This window comes from Acipenser ruthenus, chromosome 21, assembly GCF_902713425.1.
Source record: "Acipenser ruthenus chromosome 21, fAciRut3.2 maternal haplotype, whole genome shotgun sequence".
Taxonomy (NCBI): domain Eukaryota; kingdom Metazoa; phylum Chordata; class Actinopteri; order Acipenseriformes; family Acipenseridae; genus Acipenser; species Acipenser ruthenus.
In genome coordinates this window covers 26,856,590-26,876,143 of record NC_081209.1, presented here as the reverse complement: position 1 = coordinate 26,876,143, position 19,554 = coordinate 26,856,590, and the positions used below count along the sequence as shown (strand labels likewise).

The following is a 19,554-nucleotide window of genomic DNA, read 5'->3' as shown; positions in this document are numbered from 1 at the left end:
TATATATACTGTATATAAGTTAAAGTACTGTTCTTATCCATTGCTGACTGAGAATGCAGTATAGTGTATCGCTCGGATATTAATAAAAAAGTCAACACATTCAGAACTCTAGCCACAAACAACAGATTTTTTCACTAATCACCTTGGTGAATAAAGTGTAACCTTCGTTAACTCTTATCTTGGAGTAATATAATGTTAGCCAGCTTTTTCAAAATAGTCCATAATCACCATTTAATTGACACGAATCCTGCTGCCACATACAGAAAATCCTTACAATGAAAAAAAGGTAACTGGTACATCTTTCTATATATATATATATAAATAAACAAACATTTAGCAGTTGCACTGTAGTTATACCCCGATGAAAATGTATTAATAAGCCCCAAGTATTTGTCATTTTTCCTGGTACATCTTTAGTCTAGTGCACACTGCTTCTGCAGCAGTGGTCACATCACGAGCACAGTGTCTGCACTGTAGCTGTTCCCCTTTAAGAGGTGGTCAATAGGACTCTGATTGGAGTAATTGTGTTAGTTAAATTCATGCCACTGGGGGTCTCTGTCACACTCCGATGAGGGATCATGTCAGCAGGTAGCACTGCCTGTCTTTGGGGGACTGGTGGATTACAGGAAGGGTTTGCTCATCTGGAGAGCTGAAAGTTTGAACACACACACACACACACAGAAAAGAAAACATTCGAAATGTCAACTGTGAGTGAGCCTGTGTCGATTACCAGATCTGCCCGATCTTCCAAAAGAAGCAAAAGTGTGAGGAAGAACTCCAGAAGAATCTATTCACATTACCAAGACCAACAAGCCAGGTAGGAAAACCTTTATATTTCTACATATATACACACACACACTGAATTACTGTTGCTACTTTCCTGTAATGTTGTTTTTTGTGTCAGGATAAAATCTGCACAGAACATTTAAAGTCGGTAGCTGGACCACTTCTTTTCTAAACCATTCTTTTTTTCATACACAACATAACCTGAATAAACATGTTTGTTCTTTATCCTCCAGTTATTGGAAAATATTTTTTAAAAATATGATATTAAACATTTTGCCATTGTTATATAGCTATACATGCATTGCCTGGTGAGGGCTCCGTTGAAATGTCTACTGCAAGACAGATATATATTTTTTTAGGCTAATGTTGTACTGTGAAAATATATACTCTCCGTATGGCAATCTAAAAGTATTTTGTTTTTCTAATTCATTATTGTATCTTGATGTAATTATTTTGAAGCACTCTAAGCCACACAGATCTTAAATCTGGCATATTTTATTTGATGCTCATGCAGCAGAGAAGTAGATCATATGAGAATGCATTACACTGAGAGATATTAATAAAAAGTAGTAGTTCAATTTAATTGATTTCACAATGCAGGTTATTTGGACACAACCTAAAACACAAATACGTTTGTTATTAAAATGCTTTTAATAACTCTTATGTAGTATAGGACGTAAAGGTACAATCTTTTATATATTTTTTACTGGTTCAAACAATTGAGGGCTGCAAACAAACCATCCATTATTAGCAAAAAAATATATAGGCCATTATGAATTGAAATTCACCAAATTGCTATTGAATACATTTACAAATACAATTACTATTTCACAATTTGCAATACTAAAATGAAAAGTAGAAAATATTGTACAGATTATAATATGTCTAAAAAAAAACCTACTTTGTGGGTCTAGATTCTGCATAAGATGTGTTAAAGCTACTATTATGCTGAATACATATACTGCATCTGTACATGTGTATTCTCTACTGAAACTTTGCTCTTGCTTTTTAATCTCAGCAATTCAGATGAAGATGATAAAGGTGATGAAAGAACCGACAGCAATGACCCCGAAGAAATCTTTCAGAATATTCAGATTCAGAAGGAGATCATCGCCAACATTAGAACCCGATCGTGGCCAATGAGACAGAAACTCAAAGTGCTCAAGTAATACATCTATGAAACACTGTGGCTGCTCTGAATAATTTTGCTTAGACTTGAACAACATCACAGCCAGCCATACTGCACCATGCATCTGCTTACACCGGTCCGTAAGGAAGGTGATTTATTGTTAGCATGTGGACTGTGGATGTTAGCATGCTCTCACTGCAAGTGGACCATTTGCTTTGATGAAATGCCATGCCACTGATCATATTAGACTGAACACATATCCATCTACCTTTGACAACAGTACCTGGTGAATTGTAACCATGTTCCGTAGACACACTGTTTTACTACTGTGTATTCTGCAGTGTTAAAACATAGGGTTGATACCAGTATATACTGTTGATATAAAAATATGAATGCATAGTTTTCAGGCAGTTTTCAAAAAGGATTAACCGAAAATGAGTCAATTGAGTTGAACTCCAAGGTATGCAAATAGGTCTGGCGATGACCACCCTTGGGAATTTGTAGTGATGTTTTTTTTACATATATTTTTGTAAAAAAATGTACACATATTGTATTATATTGTAAAAGGGGAATGCATTAAATACATGCATTTATGTAGCAAAAGAAAAAGCACATTCTGTATCCTTGGAAATGGCAAGTTTAGTGAGCTGTGGAGCAGTAAAATGTTTTTTTTTATTATTATTAACAGCCTCATCAGTGCCCTTCTCTGCAGTAAATTTTTATTTCGTACCAGTCAACATTTCTATATAGTTTTTATTTCTTACAAGCAGGAGGTCTTCAGTCTGAAATGTTTTGATGACAGATTTAATGGTTTCATTTATTTTCAGACAAGCTAAAGAAATTGTCCTGAAGTTCGAAGGCAGGCTGACCAGGACCAGAGGGTATCAAGCTGCTGGAGCAGAAGTAGGTCACTTTTCAATAAAGCAAACTGTGTCTCTTGTATGAGTACCACAGAGTATACTGTGGGGTCATCTACAAGCCGTGGAGCCTGCACTTAGCAGGAGCATTTTTATATGCGGACAGCAACTTCATCTCAATCAGCAGATTGGAGCTCATGATTTTCCGTAATGTATTTGCTATAAAATGAGGGGACAAAATTGATGATTGAATGGATCCCACACAAAGTAATGTTAATCTTTATTATTAAAGGTTCATGAAATGTAAGTAGAGAACACTGGAGTGCTAATATTAAGATGAGAGCAGCTAAGTAAATAAGATTACTGGAGTGATAAGAAATATCCCCCAGGAGAATAGGTATTGTAAAGGTAAACTGATTTCTAATAATTTCATTTAGGTTTTAATAGTCCCCATGGACTATGAATGCTTTATATTTGAATTAACTGTGACACCCTAATGAAACAGAAGTAGGTAAGACCAGCATTGAGTCCAAATGCATTAATTGCTGTAGCCTGCTCCAATTAACAACTTTAAATGTCACTCAATAAGAATAGTTTGGAATTCCTAGTATGCTATCATTTGCACAATCCAGTATTTGTGTGTTTCTTTGTTTTTTCATTAAAAAACATTAAGAACTTTTATTTCTAATTTGGTCATAAGGATTTGATCTTGACTAGCCATTCTCTTTCTGTAATTATCTATTTCTCTTGTGTCTATTTATAAACTTTCCAGGTTATCGTTCCAACTTTTAAAGCTGCATACTGAAGTTAACAGAAAGCCTTTGCGTTAACTCAAAACCGACAGGAAAATTTATAGCCAGTTGTAATTGCTGAGTTTAATTAAAATGCTCCAAAGGCATGCAATAAAATCTTGGTAGCACCATTAAAATGAATTGACATTTACCGTGCAGATTGATGATGGTTTATTAATTTGAAAGATTGCTTTTTGTTGCTCCAGCTTTTGGAAGATTAAGACCCCTTCTCCATTTATTTTGTTTCACCTCAAGTTTAAAATGCACAGTAATAATTTTCCAAAAGCAACTTCTCAGCAGTTAATATTTAGTTTTATCAAGGTTAAATGCTGGGTATTCAGGGATAAAAGCTGGTTTTCATTGCATATCCTACTGCTGTTGGGTTTGTCTGGTCAACTAGTGAGAAATGTGATGTAGGTATTTCAAAGTATCTAAAAAAAGTGGTGTGTTCCACATAGACAATACTGTGCTGCAATTGTACGGAATTCTGTTTGCAGTAATAGTACATAATATTGTGGCCGCAGTGTATTGTCGGCGCTCTAAGAATAAGGAATATGTCATGTTAATAATTGCTTCAAACTTTAATAAAATGTTTATTTATTCTGGAATCCATATTATGACACTCTAAATACAAACAGCAAAACACAGCTGGATCAAAGTTGTTAACACATGTAGCTTTCTCTATAATGACTCATGTGTATAGCCTGCTGTGTGGTACTGAGCTAGCAAAAAAAAAAAAGATTAATATAATCAACTGTATAGCTTCAAAACGTGTAGTCCATCCATTGCTTTATTTATTTCCTCTTACTTGCCTGTTATTGCTTTCAGATGCTGAGAAAGCTGTCACGCCTGGCATATAATATAGTCGTCCTTTTTATTCCTTGGGAAATGAGAATCAAGAAGATTGAGAGTGAGTGCTAACTTGTATGCAGTCTTATTTTAGGCTGGGGATATTCAGATGCATTCATTTCTTTCCAAAGTAGACAAAAAAAAAGTCATTAGATTAGAAAGAGTTGCTTGCTGATAAAAATGAAAATAATTAGATATGGTGTAACATCTGAAAACCCTATTACACAGTTCTAGAAGACAACTAAGACCTGCGATTCTGTGGCTCTCTTTCCAGTGTGTTTTTATTGCATTTAGTGGGGGTTAAAAAAAACCCAACATGACTGATTGAGCACTAAATGAGAACAATTGCATTGAGATCCGTCACTACTCTCAGACCACTAAAATAGGACTTTTTGTTTTCTGCAGAACATCTTTATACTGTCTTCAATTCTTCACAGGTCATTTTGGTTCTGGAGTGGCTTCATATTTTATCTTCCTGAGGTGGCTATTTGGAATCAACATTGTACTAACTGTAATGACGGGAGCTTTTGTGGTATTACCAGAAGTAAGTAAAAGCCATATATCATCAGCCTGGCGAGAGTAAGATTGCTTGTATGGGCTCTGTAGCTGAACTATACATACTTGTTATGTTTCTTAATTCACTTTAAATCTGTATTGTTTATTAGCCCTTATCGCTCCCATTAACCATTTAACTGAACACATTTCCATTCATTATCTATATCATCGTTTACATTTCAGCAGTAATGCTTCATGCTGAGTATAGCAAAAAAAATGGATGTCACTGTAAAGGTTATAGATGCCTCTTTGAGGTTATTTTCAACCTGTTTAAGTAAATAACAATACAATGGCATCACAGGCAACAAGCAACACGGCAGCACTTTGGCTCCAGTCAGAAGTTCTGATTTATTCAAGTTTTTCTGTCACGGAGCCCCGATGCAATTTCCTGAGATATCAATAAAGCCACACCAGTCACACAATCCCATCTGTGTGTGTGTTTTTTTTTATTTCTAATTTAGCTGCTGGCAGGAGCACCGTTTGGAACCACGAGCAGCAAGACCATTCCAAAGGAGCACCTTGCATCAGCACAAGACCTGGACACCATCTGGTCACTGGGGGCAAGCCTATCAGCGTGTTTTATAGCTTTGTCAATACCGCACCTTGCTGAATTGCACAAGCATTTCATTAATTCAATGGCTTTTTATCTGAAGCGCAATCTGTCTCTTGGTTTCTTCACAGGGCTACCTCCAGTACTCTGTCCTGTTTTATGGCTACTACGGCAAAGACAGGAAGATTGGGAACGCTGGTTATCGGCTGCCCTTGGCGTACTTTATGGTCGGGATGGCTGTTTTTGCCTACAGCTTCATCATTCTGCTAAGAAAGTAATTTTTTTTAAAATTTTAATTTCTTACTCTATCTTCTTTTTTGACCATTTGATTTTTTAATCTGCAACGAGGGCTGAATCAATAACCTGGAGGGATATACTAATGAAAAGAAATGCATGAAGCAGACAAAATTGATGAACAATAATAGATTAACCCAAAAACACACACCTGTGTTAGTACCACAGATCAAATGTGCCTGTTTTCTTGGATATCTCCAGTTTAGGCAAGGTCCTTAATAGCGGGCAGTACAGTAAACAAACAGTGGGTACAACAAGCATATGGGTACCTGACAACACCATCACTTATCCAGCCCTGGTCACCAATAGTATCATCGTTATGTGTTGTATTGGATGTTTTTGTCCGCAGTGAATACTTTATGCTTTATATCATATTTTTATATAGTAAAATATATATTTCAAACTGTTTTTTTTTTTCCTAACCCTTTCATATTATAAAATAAAAGATGATGCTGTTTCCCAGGGAAGCTAATTCCATGTTGTGTCGGGGAAACTGGAAATGTGGTGCAGTGAAGATCAGCCGAGTAATTTACAGCTCCACATGGTTGTCTGCGATGACCAGCTTCTGTTATAAATGCCAGTGCCTCAATCCTGTATGATTCCTTTTCCCTTTAACACAGAATGGCCAAAAACTCCAGATTGAGTTTCGCCAGCGCCTCAGATGAAAACTACACTTTCTGCTGGAGGGTGTTTTGTGCCTGGGACTACCTGATAGGAAACCCAGAGGCTGCACAGAGCAAGGGAGCTGCTATAGTGAACAACATCAGGGTAAGCAGCTGGCTGCATTACTAAATAGAGTCCCCTTGATTTAATTTCCAATGATCATTCTGTGTTAATTTAGTAGCAGATTACCTGCTACTGTAGCTTATGTGCTGTTCATTGCAGCTGATTTCCCAAGGGGGGGGGGGCTATTAATTAAAGCTAATCTAAAATCTTCAGTAGTTTTACGAATGAAAAGGTATCTGATTCACTGAGTGCCTTTCTGTGTTAATTGATATGCAGTGTAACTGACAGGACACAACTACTGTTTGGGTACATCATAGTACCCAATAGGAGTTTATGTAAAACGGTATTTAGACAAAAGCAAATTGAATGAAATCAAGGTGTATTTGAATTTAAGTTTCAACATATCATGAAGAAAAGTCTCAATAATACAAGTACCATTACATTCCAAAACCAGTACATTATTTTGTTAGCCAGTGTGCAGCACTGTCATTATAAAAAGGCTATATAACCCATACTAAAGATCCAAAATTGTACATATGGACATTTTCTCTGTGTGTATCATTTTTTTTTCTACCACAGACGTGGCATTCCTTTAACCGCCAACTAATTATACATTTTGCTTACATGTTTCCAAAGGAAGCTATTTTAGAAGAACAAGAAAAGAAGAAAGACACAAGCCTGTAGGTATTCAAAGTCTAGAAATGTGCAGATAGCCATTCACGTTTGTACAACTTAGTGAGCTTGTTCCTGTATTTGAGTGTATCTCCGTGTCCTGTGTACCTTTTGCAGTGATCTGTGCCTAGGTCAGTCTACAATGAGATGCAGTTTTAAAAAAAGTCACACATCGCTGTTTTTGAGCTTTATTACCTTGTAGTGTGGCTCAACAGAGCGGTAACTTTAGTAGTAACTGTCATGTATAGCCAAGCACTGCAGTATCACTCGCCTCTTCTTGAACACTTTCTGCAATTAAAGAATTCCCAGCCCTTTAAAACTGTTAACACGATGGCAAATGCATATGGTGCATAGATTGAATCTTCATTTGCATTATCGCCCTGTATTTATTTATCCGTGATTTACCAGTCCTCCTCCTCTGACAGAACCTCTGCAGCAATGCACCTTAATTCATTCTTCTGCTCCCCAGGATGGCTGTGAGTAAATCACTGTCCAGCACCAGTAAATTGCTGCCTGGTTACTTGTACAGTAACAGAATATTCTACACTAAGATACTAATTCCCCAAGCTTTATTTCTGGGTTATCCTTGAAGAAGGCTATGTAGCCAAACTGTTGACTCCGAACCTATATTTCTTTCTGTAAGGTTGCACACTGACACGCAGCACACCACCTCGCCAATTTATAACCTGTTTTATAATAGGACGACTTTTACAAAAAAAACATTTAATATAACGTAAATCTATTTTATATCAAAGTGACTCATTTTGTTATATTTCCAGCTTTTGTGGGTTAGCAAATCCCTCTACTAAGAAAAAAACTAGAGACACCCTACACACCATCTTTAAATGTGTCATATGGTAAATAGGACACAAATGAAGATGATCTTCTATTTTTCTTTCTCTCTTGGATGACGTTTGTACACAGGGCGGTATGTTTTAATTTGGACAAATCTGTAACTGTGATTGCTTGATTTCGGATACCAGTATGTGATTTATAATTAATGCTTATAATTTTATTTTATTTTTTTTAGGGCTGTATTGATAAGTTTAAGAATCCTTGCGAATATCCTGGTCCTTCTCTCACTTGCTGGCAGTATTTACATCATCTATTTTGTTGTTGACCGTTCCCAGAAGCTTGAGCAAGAGAAGCCTGAGTTGACTCTGTGGGAAAAGAATGAGGTAAGATCACCTTCATCTATAATCTATTATATGTATCTGGGATGGGTTTTTTGTCAGTCAACATAATTATCAGTTCTTTTCAATTCTATTTTTAATCTTGAAAACAGCATCACTAATATAATGAGAACATTAACGCAGGAGACATCTTTTTAGGGAAAGGATTTAGTACAAAGAAAGATGCAGCTACACCCAATATTCATTAAACAACCTTTTTTGTATTAAATTATTAAATGCTGACAGATTTCTGGATAGTGTTGTTTTGTTGTATAATTGTATCATTTATGACTAAATTCTTTCTTATTATTACTTATTTTGAAATGGCTCACTGTGGCTGTGCTGTTGTTGTTTTATTAGGTCAGTGTGGTGGTCTCACTTATCACCATGATTGCACCTTCTGCATTTGAACTTGTTGCCCAGCTAGAGATGTACCACCCCAGAACTATGCTGCAGTTCCAGCTTGCCAGGTAAAGGATTCTGCACTCGAACTAGAAGAATGTTGATCAAATCTTTACCTCAACTCATTTTTACTAGGATCCATGTTCATTAAAGTACAAAAATAAAGCCTATTATTTCCCTATCTTCTTTTATGAACACAATGATTTTAAAATCACAAAAGTTTGTATAAATTAGGTGAAAATCCTCACAGTCCTGAGTTACACACTCAAGTTTGTATAATTGTTGTGTTTGATTTTGTCAGGGTTCTTGTGTTGTACTTGGGAAACCTGTACAGCTTAATCATTGCTTTGTTGGACAAAGTGAACATCATGAGTTCAGCTGTAAGTACTCTTCTTATCTTACACTGCAGTTAGGATTTAGCATTACCAGTAACTAATATATAATGTTTTCTGATGAGGTGCTTGTAGAAGTCTTTTCTAGTGCAATATGGTAACAGTTCAAGTAACAGTTTGGTTAGGCATGTAGGTTAGGGTTAAGGATGATAGTTGGCTATTTTCTTACTGTGTTTGTCTATTCAGACAATGTTGAGGCACTTGGTATTTCACAGCCAGTTCTAATTGATAAAACTGTGCATGTGATAGGGTGTGTAAGAAACTTGAAATTCTACATATAGCACACTATAAAAACCAGGAAAGACTGGAGCTGATTTAGCCCATTGAGGTGCTTCCCTATTAAGTATGTAATTTCCCCAGAGACGCGTCTGATTGCTTTGTGAATGACCCTGATATATGAGAGCGTCTACGACCACACCCATTGCACAGTTACATGCATTTATAATCCTCCCCTTGGACTGGCACGGAGTTTGAATTAGTAGACATTACTACACCATTTACCATTTAAATATATATATTGTACTGTTTAAAATGTAAACGAACACTTAGCCTAAGATGGCTCAGCTTTGACTTATATTGGAGCAATGTGAAAAATAATGTTATATACCTTTATAATACATACACCTTAAACACAAAAACATGCTCTCTGTAAACACAAACCTCATGTATTGTACTGTAATAAAAAGTAACCATGTTTGTGCCTCAGATGGCCATTACCTAACTATACTTCCATCACACCAAATAGTGTTTGCTGATAGTAATAAGATGTATTCACATTGGTTGAAATGTGTTGTATGAGTTTGGATTTAGCTTTGCTCTAATGTAAGTATGTGGTGTTTTATACAAGTAAGTCTGGGACCACAGGCTGAAAACTTTTCACAAATAATTCACAAATGTTCAGGCATGGTTTGAGACACTAAGCCACACAGCTCAGCACCCTGTCTTCAAAGTCTGATCAATTTGATATGGTTCAAGATCCTATCCTGTAGCCTGTTATTTTGGCATGTCTTTATAGGCAACACGATGGAAAATCAAAGCTTGACCATGCTCTTTCCTTCCAGGAAATGTCCAGCATTCCAAGCAACTGGTCAGATTCTACTGCATTCCTGGCCACTATAGCACTCCCTGAAGAAGAGAACCTGTCCACCATATTGCCTGATTTCACAGAGAGCAGGAACAGCACGATGAGTGTAGTGTTTCAGGAAAACCAAACCAAAGCAATCATACCACTAGCGTTCAACAAGACTGCTCTGTATGAATACAACATGAAGTCCCAGCAAAACCAGTGCTGGGAAACCTATGTTGGACAGGTAAAACGTCATCATGTCAAACCAAGTACAGAAAGTGATTTTGCAAATGCTGTAACATTTTAAAATGCACATTCATATTCTTGCTGTGATACTAAAATAATCATTTTTTAAGCTGTAATTATTTAAACATAAACCATCTGAAACCCAGTGCTCATGAATGTAATGTTTTGTTGCAGGAAATGTTGAAGCTTTCCATTATTGATATGTTATTTACTGTGGCGAGTATCCTCCTGATTGATTTTATCCGTGGGCTTTTTGTTCGCTACTTGAGTGACTGCTGGTGCTGGGATCTGGAGAGCAAGTTTGTAAGTATGTCTCGGAGTTTCTCTATAAGGTTTAATTCTGGTCTTGCTGATCTTCATTTGCAACCTTCCATGCACTTTGTGTTTTTTTTACAGCCCGAATATGGAGAATTTAAAATTGCTGAAAATGTTCTCCATTTGATTTACAACCAAGGGATGATATGGTATGTAAGAAATTGTACGTCATTAATACAATGCAAAACTAGCTGGCTACAATCAGGCATATCTGTCTGGCTGGGCGCTGTGTTTGAATGAACCAAATAACATCCAATAAAAGCTTTACCGTTGTGTTATTAAATAATTTAATGCTAAAGCATGCACTAAGCATTAAACAATTTATACATGCTAACTTGCCTTGTCTTGGGAAACTGAGCACAGGGAATATTGATATACACCTACTAAAACTTTTAACATAATTTTCAAGATTTGTACACTACAGTTCTACAGTCATTGAGTTTATTGTGGAGTTTGTTGTTGACTGAGTCTATCTGCTGCAAACATGAGGTTCATCTTTTGTAAACCAGAAATAAACCAGTAAATGTGAATAAATCCAAATTCCAACTATTGTTCACCCCCAAACCTTGAGAGGGCCCAGACTTATCCTGTGAGATCTTTATTGGGACATCAGTTTTACATAATTCCTAAAACACTGTACTAGAGAGCATTAATCTCATTTTGTTTATTTATTATTAAATCATGTTTAGTCAAGACAGGCCAATTCCCAGTTGGGGACTGAAGCATGAACACAAGAAAAAACGACAGTGTTTAAACTATGGCACATCTTTAAAAATGGAAGGCTGCAATACAGTATATTATACATGCTAAAGTAATACATTATTCCAATGTTGATCCCCATTTCAGGATGGGCGCCTTCTTTTCGCCATGCCTTCCAGCGGTCAATGTTCTCAAGCTGATAGGGCTCATGTACTTGAGGAGCTGGGCAGTCTTAACATGCAATGTTCCACATCAGCAGGTCTTCAGAGCCTCAAGGTCAGTTCAGACTAATGGAGTAATGGGGCAGCTCACTTTAGTTATAGAAGTCTTATGTCTTCACAGCGTAAACCCCTTATAACTACAGGATGAATGCGGTTTTAGGAAAGAAATGCATTTACTTCCATCTTCTTTTTAAAAACAATGGAATATGAGATCCCTTACTACAGCACTTCCACAATCACTGGGCCATTACCTGAAAAAGTGTTTTGTGGCTGAAGCACTTTTTGGAATCGCCAGTATCCAGTGGGTTTTAAATGCACAGCACACCCGATTAAATTCCACATCGTGTGTGCCTGCTATTTTCTGTATAAAGATAGATCATATTTTCACATTGAAATATTGTAAGGGTCGCCAGGCGATTCTTACAAGCCTCTCACGTTAATTTCTAGAATACAGACCCTGACATCCACGCTGGTACTGGGCTATATATGGTGTACATCCATAGTGTAATTTCATAGTTGCTTTTTGGTTGGTGAAGCAAAACTCCAAGACCTCAACCAGTGCAACTATGGCATGACCAGCTACCCCACTAGTCGCTCATCAGCACAGTTCCTACCACTATTGCTGGAAGTGACAGTCCTGCGTTTTTAACTTGATCTCTTTAACAGCCTCACGTCTGCCTCTTTCTTGGCTTATCAGTCACTTCCAGATGTGAAATCTTGCTGCTATCTATTTCAACCGTTCTTAATCTAATGTGACACAAAAGTCCTTTACATGAACCAGAAAAAAATGCTCATAAATTTTAAACACCCACTCACAAGTCCGCAAATCCTATCACACTGAAGGCAGCTATTAAACCTGCAGTATTGACTTTTTCTCTCATGATAGAAGTTGATCATTCATGCAGCCTCAATGCACATGCTTTTTTACCATAAGCAACATCTGATTCCTTGAAGGAAGTGCTGTCAATTTAACCTGCAGTTTGAGATGTGTCGATGCATATAGAGTGGCCCACCTTGGTCCATATTCATAAAACATTAGCGTGCTAGTAAATGCACCACAGCCCAATGCATTTACCGCTGTGCTAAAGCTTTATGAGCACAGCTCTTTGTTTTAGCTCTGGATTTTCATATAGTTGTATGCAGAATATTGGTGTGCATCCATATATTTTTGTATTAACCCTTGTATCATATTGTTAACATGCACTAACATATATGTCGCTTACTGATTTACAGTATGTAAGTCATTTTTAATCATTGTTTAGAATAATCTGTAAACTGTATTCATCACTAGCTATGTCATATTTTAGCTGATTGTAAAAAAGCAATTGCTATATTTATCTAACAGGACCCATTGTATTTTTCCCCAGATCCAATAATTTCTACCTTACAATGCTTTTGTTTATGCTGTTCTTGTGTATGCTACCAACGATTTTTGCTATCGCAAGATACAGACCATCAGCAACCTGTGGACCTTTCAGGTAACCTTCTTTTTATATCATTTCATTGCTTTACAATTGTAATGCTAAGAGACTGTTATAGCCATGATTATTCTTTTATTTACACATAGGTGCAGCATTTGTTTAAGAAAAATGTACATAAAAGGTCAGTGTCTGTGATGACAGAGAATGTTTGTTGATTTAAAACAACTAAAATAACAATATTTGCACAGATGTAGCTCAGTGAATGAGGGCTAAATACACATCTTTGCCAGCTCACCAACCTTACGGACAGTAGCTCCATCATGAACCCAACTAAACTGAAGACCTACGATCTGCACATGCCTGGCTACTCTTTAATTCACTCTTTGCTTGCATTGCAGTGGCCAGGAAAAGATTTACGATATTATTTCAGAGACCGTTGCAAACGATTTCCCTTTATGGTTCAGGACTGTGATGGATTACGTCACCAGCCCTGTTGTTGTCCTTCCTGCTCTGTTACTTCTCTTGTAAGTACTTTCCCCAGTAACACAAGCTCACTGGGAACCACAGTAAATGACATGTAGATTATGCCCCATTCTGAAATAACGGGAATGGTGATTGGTGCTGTAGAATTCAGTCATGTTTAGGCCCATCTTAAAGGGATACATTTTGCCTTGTATAAGATTTGCATGCACTTGATATTTCTGGTACCAAGGAGCTCTACAAAGCAGACAATCTGTACACTGCTTCAAAGAGGAAGTAGCCATCCAATGTTTATAGGTCGTGTGTATCTTCTTATGTTCCAGCATGCTGATCTATTATCTTCAGTCTATTGCACGATCATTAAAGGTCACCAACAACCAGCTGAGAATGCAACTTCAGACAGTGAGTATCATTTGTCTGTGCAGTAAGTAGATCAAGTGATTTGTCTTTATTTGTCTGCACAAACACATAACTCTTTATCAAATGTGCCACAACAGATACCATACTGTTAAATCAATTGTAATATGTGAATTTGTTAACCTGCATGACCAGCGGTGGTGTTTGGATGCAATTCTGTAAAGGGTCATCAGAAAGTCACATGTGGTTTATGAGCAGGATCAGAAAATGACAGACGTTTTTTTTTTTTTTATTTTAGGAAAGAACGGAGGACAAGAAAAAGGTTTATCAGCTGGCAGTGTGTACGTATTTCAACCTTTAAAAAAATGTTTTATTGACAATCACTTTTTTCTACTTTTACCTAAAAAGTAAAAAACACGGGGCATAACATTCTGAAAATCTGTCCCAATATGTTAGTATTTGCTGTTGCCTGAAGAATGTTGTAACTAACGCAGTCCTTGTTTTTGTGCTTCTATAGCGAGAATGATAACTCAAGAAGGAAATGATAAAAAGCCAGATCAAGAGAGTGACATCACCAGCCAGGAGTCCTCTCTCCGCTCCTCGTCTCCCAGACGAAATGGCAGCGTGATGAACTTCGAATCACCAGTGAGCAGAGGCAACAGCATTCGCACCATCTCACAGTCTGCATCGCGCTCTGATGTGAGCAGGGCAACCACTGCATCACAAATCCCACCCGTTCCCCTTTTACAGAAACACAGGATGGAACACATTCCTAACAGGTAAAAGCTTTATCTCAACTCTTCCATGAAATCCTAAAGTTATCCGGTGCTTGAAGACAAGGTGGTGGGGGTGGGGGTGCTAGATGTAAGAAAGTAACTATGGTCATTAATTTATTTAAAGTGATCAACCTGAACAGCTTCAAGAAAAAGACTTAACAGTCTTCATATACTAGGCTCTGCAAATAAACCTTTTTATTGTTTTTTTTTCTTCAAAAAAGGCATCCTGGAGCTTTACAAGGTGGTGCAAGTGGAGCCTGCAGATCAAAGTCCTACCATAACGTAGTCTACAACCCTTCAAGTAGGTTTACAGAGAACGTCCACTCGGACCCTCTTTTCAGGAAGAGTATCCGTCCCGTGCACCCAGAAGCCATGGGAGGAGGAGGGGCCCAGGGTTTCATCAGCCGGAGAGCACACACCACTCGCTATGTGATAGTCAACGAGCATGAAGCCAGAAAAAAACTGCTGCGCTCATCCACCAGAATCTTGAGGCACTACAGGGTGGAGGAGCCGGGAGACATAGTGGAGTTATATCCGAAGAATATAAAAAGGTACACTGTTCGAACTCCCCAAAGGTCACACCAACCTCACGTCAGTGAAGAGGAAGAAGAGGAGGAGGCGGCGGGAGGAATGCGAAGAGGCTCTTTAAGTAGATCCCATCGACCTCGCTCCCTGTCAGACCTCCATCAACCTGCACGTTTTTACATCGGTGACAGTGTAGGCAGCCAGCTGGCCATCACCAAAGGCCTGGCTAAGGTTCGCTATGGAGCCTACGAAGATAACTGCGAAATGGATTGGGAAGACACAGCTTCCCAGTTTCGTTCCCGAACAAAAATCAGGAGCACGGAGCAAGTGGAGCGTCACCTGGAGCCGCATGTCAAACCCAAAACGAAGCACAAGGTTGAACCGTCCTTAACCGAGTCGGACTCTGCGTCCATCGCGTCGAGCAGCGATCAGCAAAACAGCAGCACTGACCAGTACATTCAGGTCATTCATAACAAAGAGAAATACTTGAAACCCAGCGGCAAGCTTACGAAAAAGAAATCAAAGACCAGCGTAGACTTAAACGTTTCAGGATCAAGTGAACTGATTTGTTCCAATGTCTGACAGTGTAATTTGTGAAGCTGTACCATATTACTTTTCTTGCTTTGATTGACAAATGTTAAAGCCTATTTTGTATTTAAATCTCCTTTGACGAATTGTATGGTATGTATGTCAATGCTAACTTATTTCTGATGTTTGACAATATTAAAGTCACAGAAGAGATTGACTGCCCACAGAGCTTAAGATGCAGCATAAGTTGTTTTGTCAGCAAATCTGTTGTGTTGCCCGTTGTGTCTGCTGGTCATATGCCGGGCTTCTGCTTCTTTGACTTTTACTGGGTCTGCATAATTTTTCTGACATTTACTGTAAATAAAGCCCCCACACACACTCATCCCTATTGGATTGAAAATAAGCAATATTGAAGTAACATATGCTTCCTTCCAAAAAACAATTTCAAACCAAAATCCTAGGCACTGACAATGACAATATTGTGGCTCGTTTACTATTTTATATTTTCGCTTGAAAAAAATAAACATCCCGTGATGCAGCCAAAGATTTGAGGAATATTGAGGTTACGTGATTTCCTTGAGGAGACGACTAGCTGTTGAAGCTGTGTACTAATGGTATCCTGGTGTTCTGTAAGGGTATAGCAGGCTCTAGGGTTATATAGAGGACCAGGAGTATACTATTAAATAATGGAACCCTCCTGGTAGTTACTTAGATGAAATGACCGACACATGAAACAGTAGGTCACTGTACTAAGAAATGTCCGTACCAGCTTTCCATCAACTATGGGTGAGGGGGTGTATATATATAGTCTTCATTAGCCTAGCCAATCGGAGGCCAGAACTCTAGGTTACTACTGCCTAGATTCTGATCAAGAATTCTCAAATAATAATATACAGACTTACAAAGCACTTCCATTGCACCCTTGACTCTAGGTATCTTTAACTAAATAGTCTGCAGGAGGTGGACAGGACCAGTTCTTAAAAACTGATATGCACGTGTAGGGTTCATTTGTCTGTACAGTACTGATTAAGTCACAAATGTCCAAGATGCAGAAATAAATAAATAAATAAATAAAATAATCGTTTATATTAATAATAGGAGCAGGAATAATAATTTAAAAAAAAAAAAAAATTTAAAATGATAATATTCCTTTTATTTTTTAATATTGATTCTGCATTCACTTGTAATGGGTATTTTATTCATTTCATAATTTCTTAGTATAAATATAAAATATCAATATATATTTACACTACATTAATTCTAAAACAAACTAACACGTAAAAGCTTGGTGTACTTTTCTCTAATACTATGTGGTAATCTTTATACTAACCTTTCTGCCTCGATTTGTTATTGCTACGATTCTCATATGTAGGTGCTCGATGGGAGTTGTAGTCTTATATATTTAGCATGGGACACTTCAGTCCAAAGAATGAGTCCCGATGGACTACAAATACCAGAATACTCTTGTTTTGCAGTTTGAAGAGGCTTGCAGAAGCAGCAGTATCATTCTGTACTATACAATTATATCTGCTACAAAACGCTTTTTTGTTTTGTTTACACTTAAAAACAATCATAGAGAAGAGCGTTTCGAATTAATATGATAACCTATAATAGTTTAATTAGTTTATCCGAATATTCCTTCTATATTTGTGTTTTTTATTATTTTTTCAAATAAGTACACCTAGAAATTGTGGGATTTGGGGCAAAAAAAATTGTAGCATAAAATACGTAATATATGCACGTAGTCTATTTCTGCAGATTTTTTTTTTTTTTCGTTCACTGTATATTGCTTGTCTTTTAGGAGACTGGAACTGTCTTTATTTTCTGTTAAAATGAGCGCATCCTTGCTTTTCTTGTACTGTCTGTACCGGTGATTTGTAGCCTGTCGACTGGGCGGTCCAACGTTACGCCTTCCCTTCGGCTGTCCCTGTAGTACAGGTAGGGTACCTTGTCTTTTTGAATTGCACGACACCAGTAGTATGGATTACAGGCACATTGCAAATACAGTAGCTGATAATCTACTGAACTACAGCAAAGACGAGAGCGGATGGAAAATGTGTAAGAAAACGGTGAGTATGCGCAGTTGTATATCTGGTGTCTCATTCTTTTTTTTTGTTTGTTTAATAGGCCTCTATATAAATATTGAAAATTAATTTAGCAAAAACAGAAAGATGAAAGTCTCAACAATGGTCTCGCATTGTTGCCTAATGATGTCACTACAAATTCTCTACGAGACAAACTGACAATATCATTTTATATTTCTGTATGTGTATTTGTTCTCGTTTTAAGCAGCAAAACTTAGGTTTGAGGTCTGTTCTTGAGAACACAATTAGTTCCCTTATGCTGTCTGACAGCTGATTCATTGTGACGTAGGCTGTGGGCTGTACAAAGCAAGGATCATGAGATTCTGGTGGGTTGGGACAATGACGTGACCAATGACGTGACCAATGGTACCAAAGTATTGTGTATCTTTTAGTATGCTGTAGCTCACCTGTTCGGTCAACGTCCAATCCCTTGTAACCACTGGTATTCAGGTAAAGTCACTCCATTTCACTGAGCAAGTAGGCTTATTTTGACAAACTGTAAAGCTCACAATTGACTATAATTAAGCGTTTGAATTGCATAGTAAAATCATTACTGTAATACATCATGAGTTTTATTCAATTTTTTTCCTTTTTTTTAAACATTTATTTTAGAATGAGGTAGCTGTCTTCTGGAGGCCATCCTCTGAATTTGCAGGAAACTTGTAAGCAAATTATTTTTATTTATTTTTTTATGTCACAAAGTTATTTAACTATTTTTTGGTGATGCTGCAAACTCAAATTGTCATCCACCAGAAAGTTGTAATTAAAAAAAAAAAAAAAAACAAGAGAAATATGATTTGCAAGAACATAAAATGTGACATTAGGGTGATCCTGTAATATTGTGAAATTGTTATTATAAACCAGCATGAGCTGGAAGTGTTTAACTTCTTTAACCGATTTATCACTAAAATCTAAGAAGCGCTTTAGAAATGTCCTGAAGTACGCTTTCTTAAAATGCTGATGTGTGCCTCTTGGTGGTAGAATGCTATACTGGCATGCTTCCCTTTATCACCACTCCACCCCAGATACAAAGGAGAAGGGATAATCAATGGAAGTCCTGAAAAGGTGTGGACGTGTTTGAAACCAGTGCCAGATGGACTCCGAGTGAAGTGGGATAACAATGTCAAAAAATTTGAGCTCATCCAGTCCATTGACGATGTAAGTTTTCAGATCAGTGGCAGCCCTTGGACAAATTCAACTCCCACTCTCACCTGTCTCAGTTTCATAGCTGCTGATTGGGTGTGGCTGTGTGGAAAGCTGGTTAGAATGACCAGAGTGATAAAAGGAACCTTGAAAGTTCCACATAAATTGTATATTGATTTTTTTCAGTGGCAGCCTGTTTTGAAGGTAGACACAGTAAGTAAAAGTAAGTAAAGTTCTCATGTCATTGTACATTCCCAATTTTTTTTTTTTTTTAAAGCAGGAAACAATATTCTAAATGTCTTTTGCCCCGTTTATTTCTGTGCTGTAAAATGACAGGTACAAGAACTGTTTGTTTTTTCCACTCGTGTGCAGGAGGTGTCTGTCTGCAGAACAGTAACTCCGTCGGCAGCAATGGGTATTATTTCTCCAAGAGACTTTGTGGACGTTGTTTTAGTTAAGCGCTATGAAGATGGGACCATCACCTCCAATGGTGGGTAATGTGTGCTAAATAAACATTT

The 19,554-nt window shown here is 37.4% G+C and overlaps 2 protein-coding genes across 2 annotated transcripts in view; both read left to right on the top strand.

Annotated features, from left to right (window-relative positions):
- Positions 1-579: 579 nt before the first annotated feature.
- LOC117964237 (transmembrane channel-like protein 3) lies at positions 580-16,022 on the top strand. The gene is made up of 22 exons (XM_034907116.2): positions 580-817; positions 1,805-1,951; positions 2,743-2,818; positions 4,392-4,473; positions 4,850-4,956; positions 5,429-5,527; positions 5,649-5,791; positions 6,432-6,579; positions 7,174-7,217; positions 8,240-8,387; positions 8,742-8,851; positions 9,085-9,163; positions 10,237-10,485; positions 10,662-10,790; positions 10,884-10,951; positions 11,649-11,777; positions 13,090-13,200; positions 13,542-13,667; positions 13,947-14,025; positions 14,279-14,321; positions 14,498-14,759; positions 14,978-16,022. Exons 1-22 carry the CDS (start codon positions 699-701, stop codon positions 15,861-15,863), a joined length of 3,384 nt encoding a protein of 1,127 aa, XP_034763007.1. The 5' UTR covers positions 580-698; the 3' UTR covers positions 15,864-16,022.
- A 1,259-nt stretch (positions 16,023-17,281) lies between these two features.
- LOC117428231 (stAR-related lipid transfer protein 5-like) overlaps positions 17,282-19,554 on the top strand; it is a 4,787-nt gene continuing 2,514 nt past the window's right edge. Inside the window, exons 1-4 of the mRNA XM_034047064.3 lie at positions 17,282-17,878; positions 18,506-18,555; positions 18,919-19,051; positions 19,409-19,526. Of these exons, the coding sequence (XP_033902955.1) occupies positions 17,789-17,878; positions 18,506-18,555; positions 18,919-19,051; positions 19,409-19,526 (391 nt within the window). The 5' untranslated portion in view covers positions 17,282-17,788. The remainder of the gene's footprint in view (positions 17,879-18,505; positions 18,556-18,918; positions 19,052-19,408; positions 19,527-19,554) is intronic.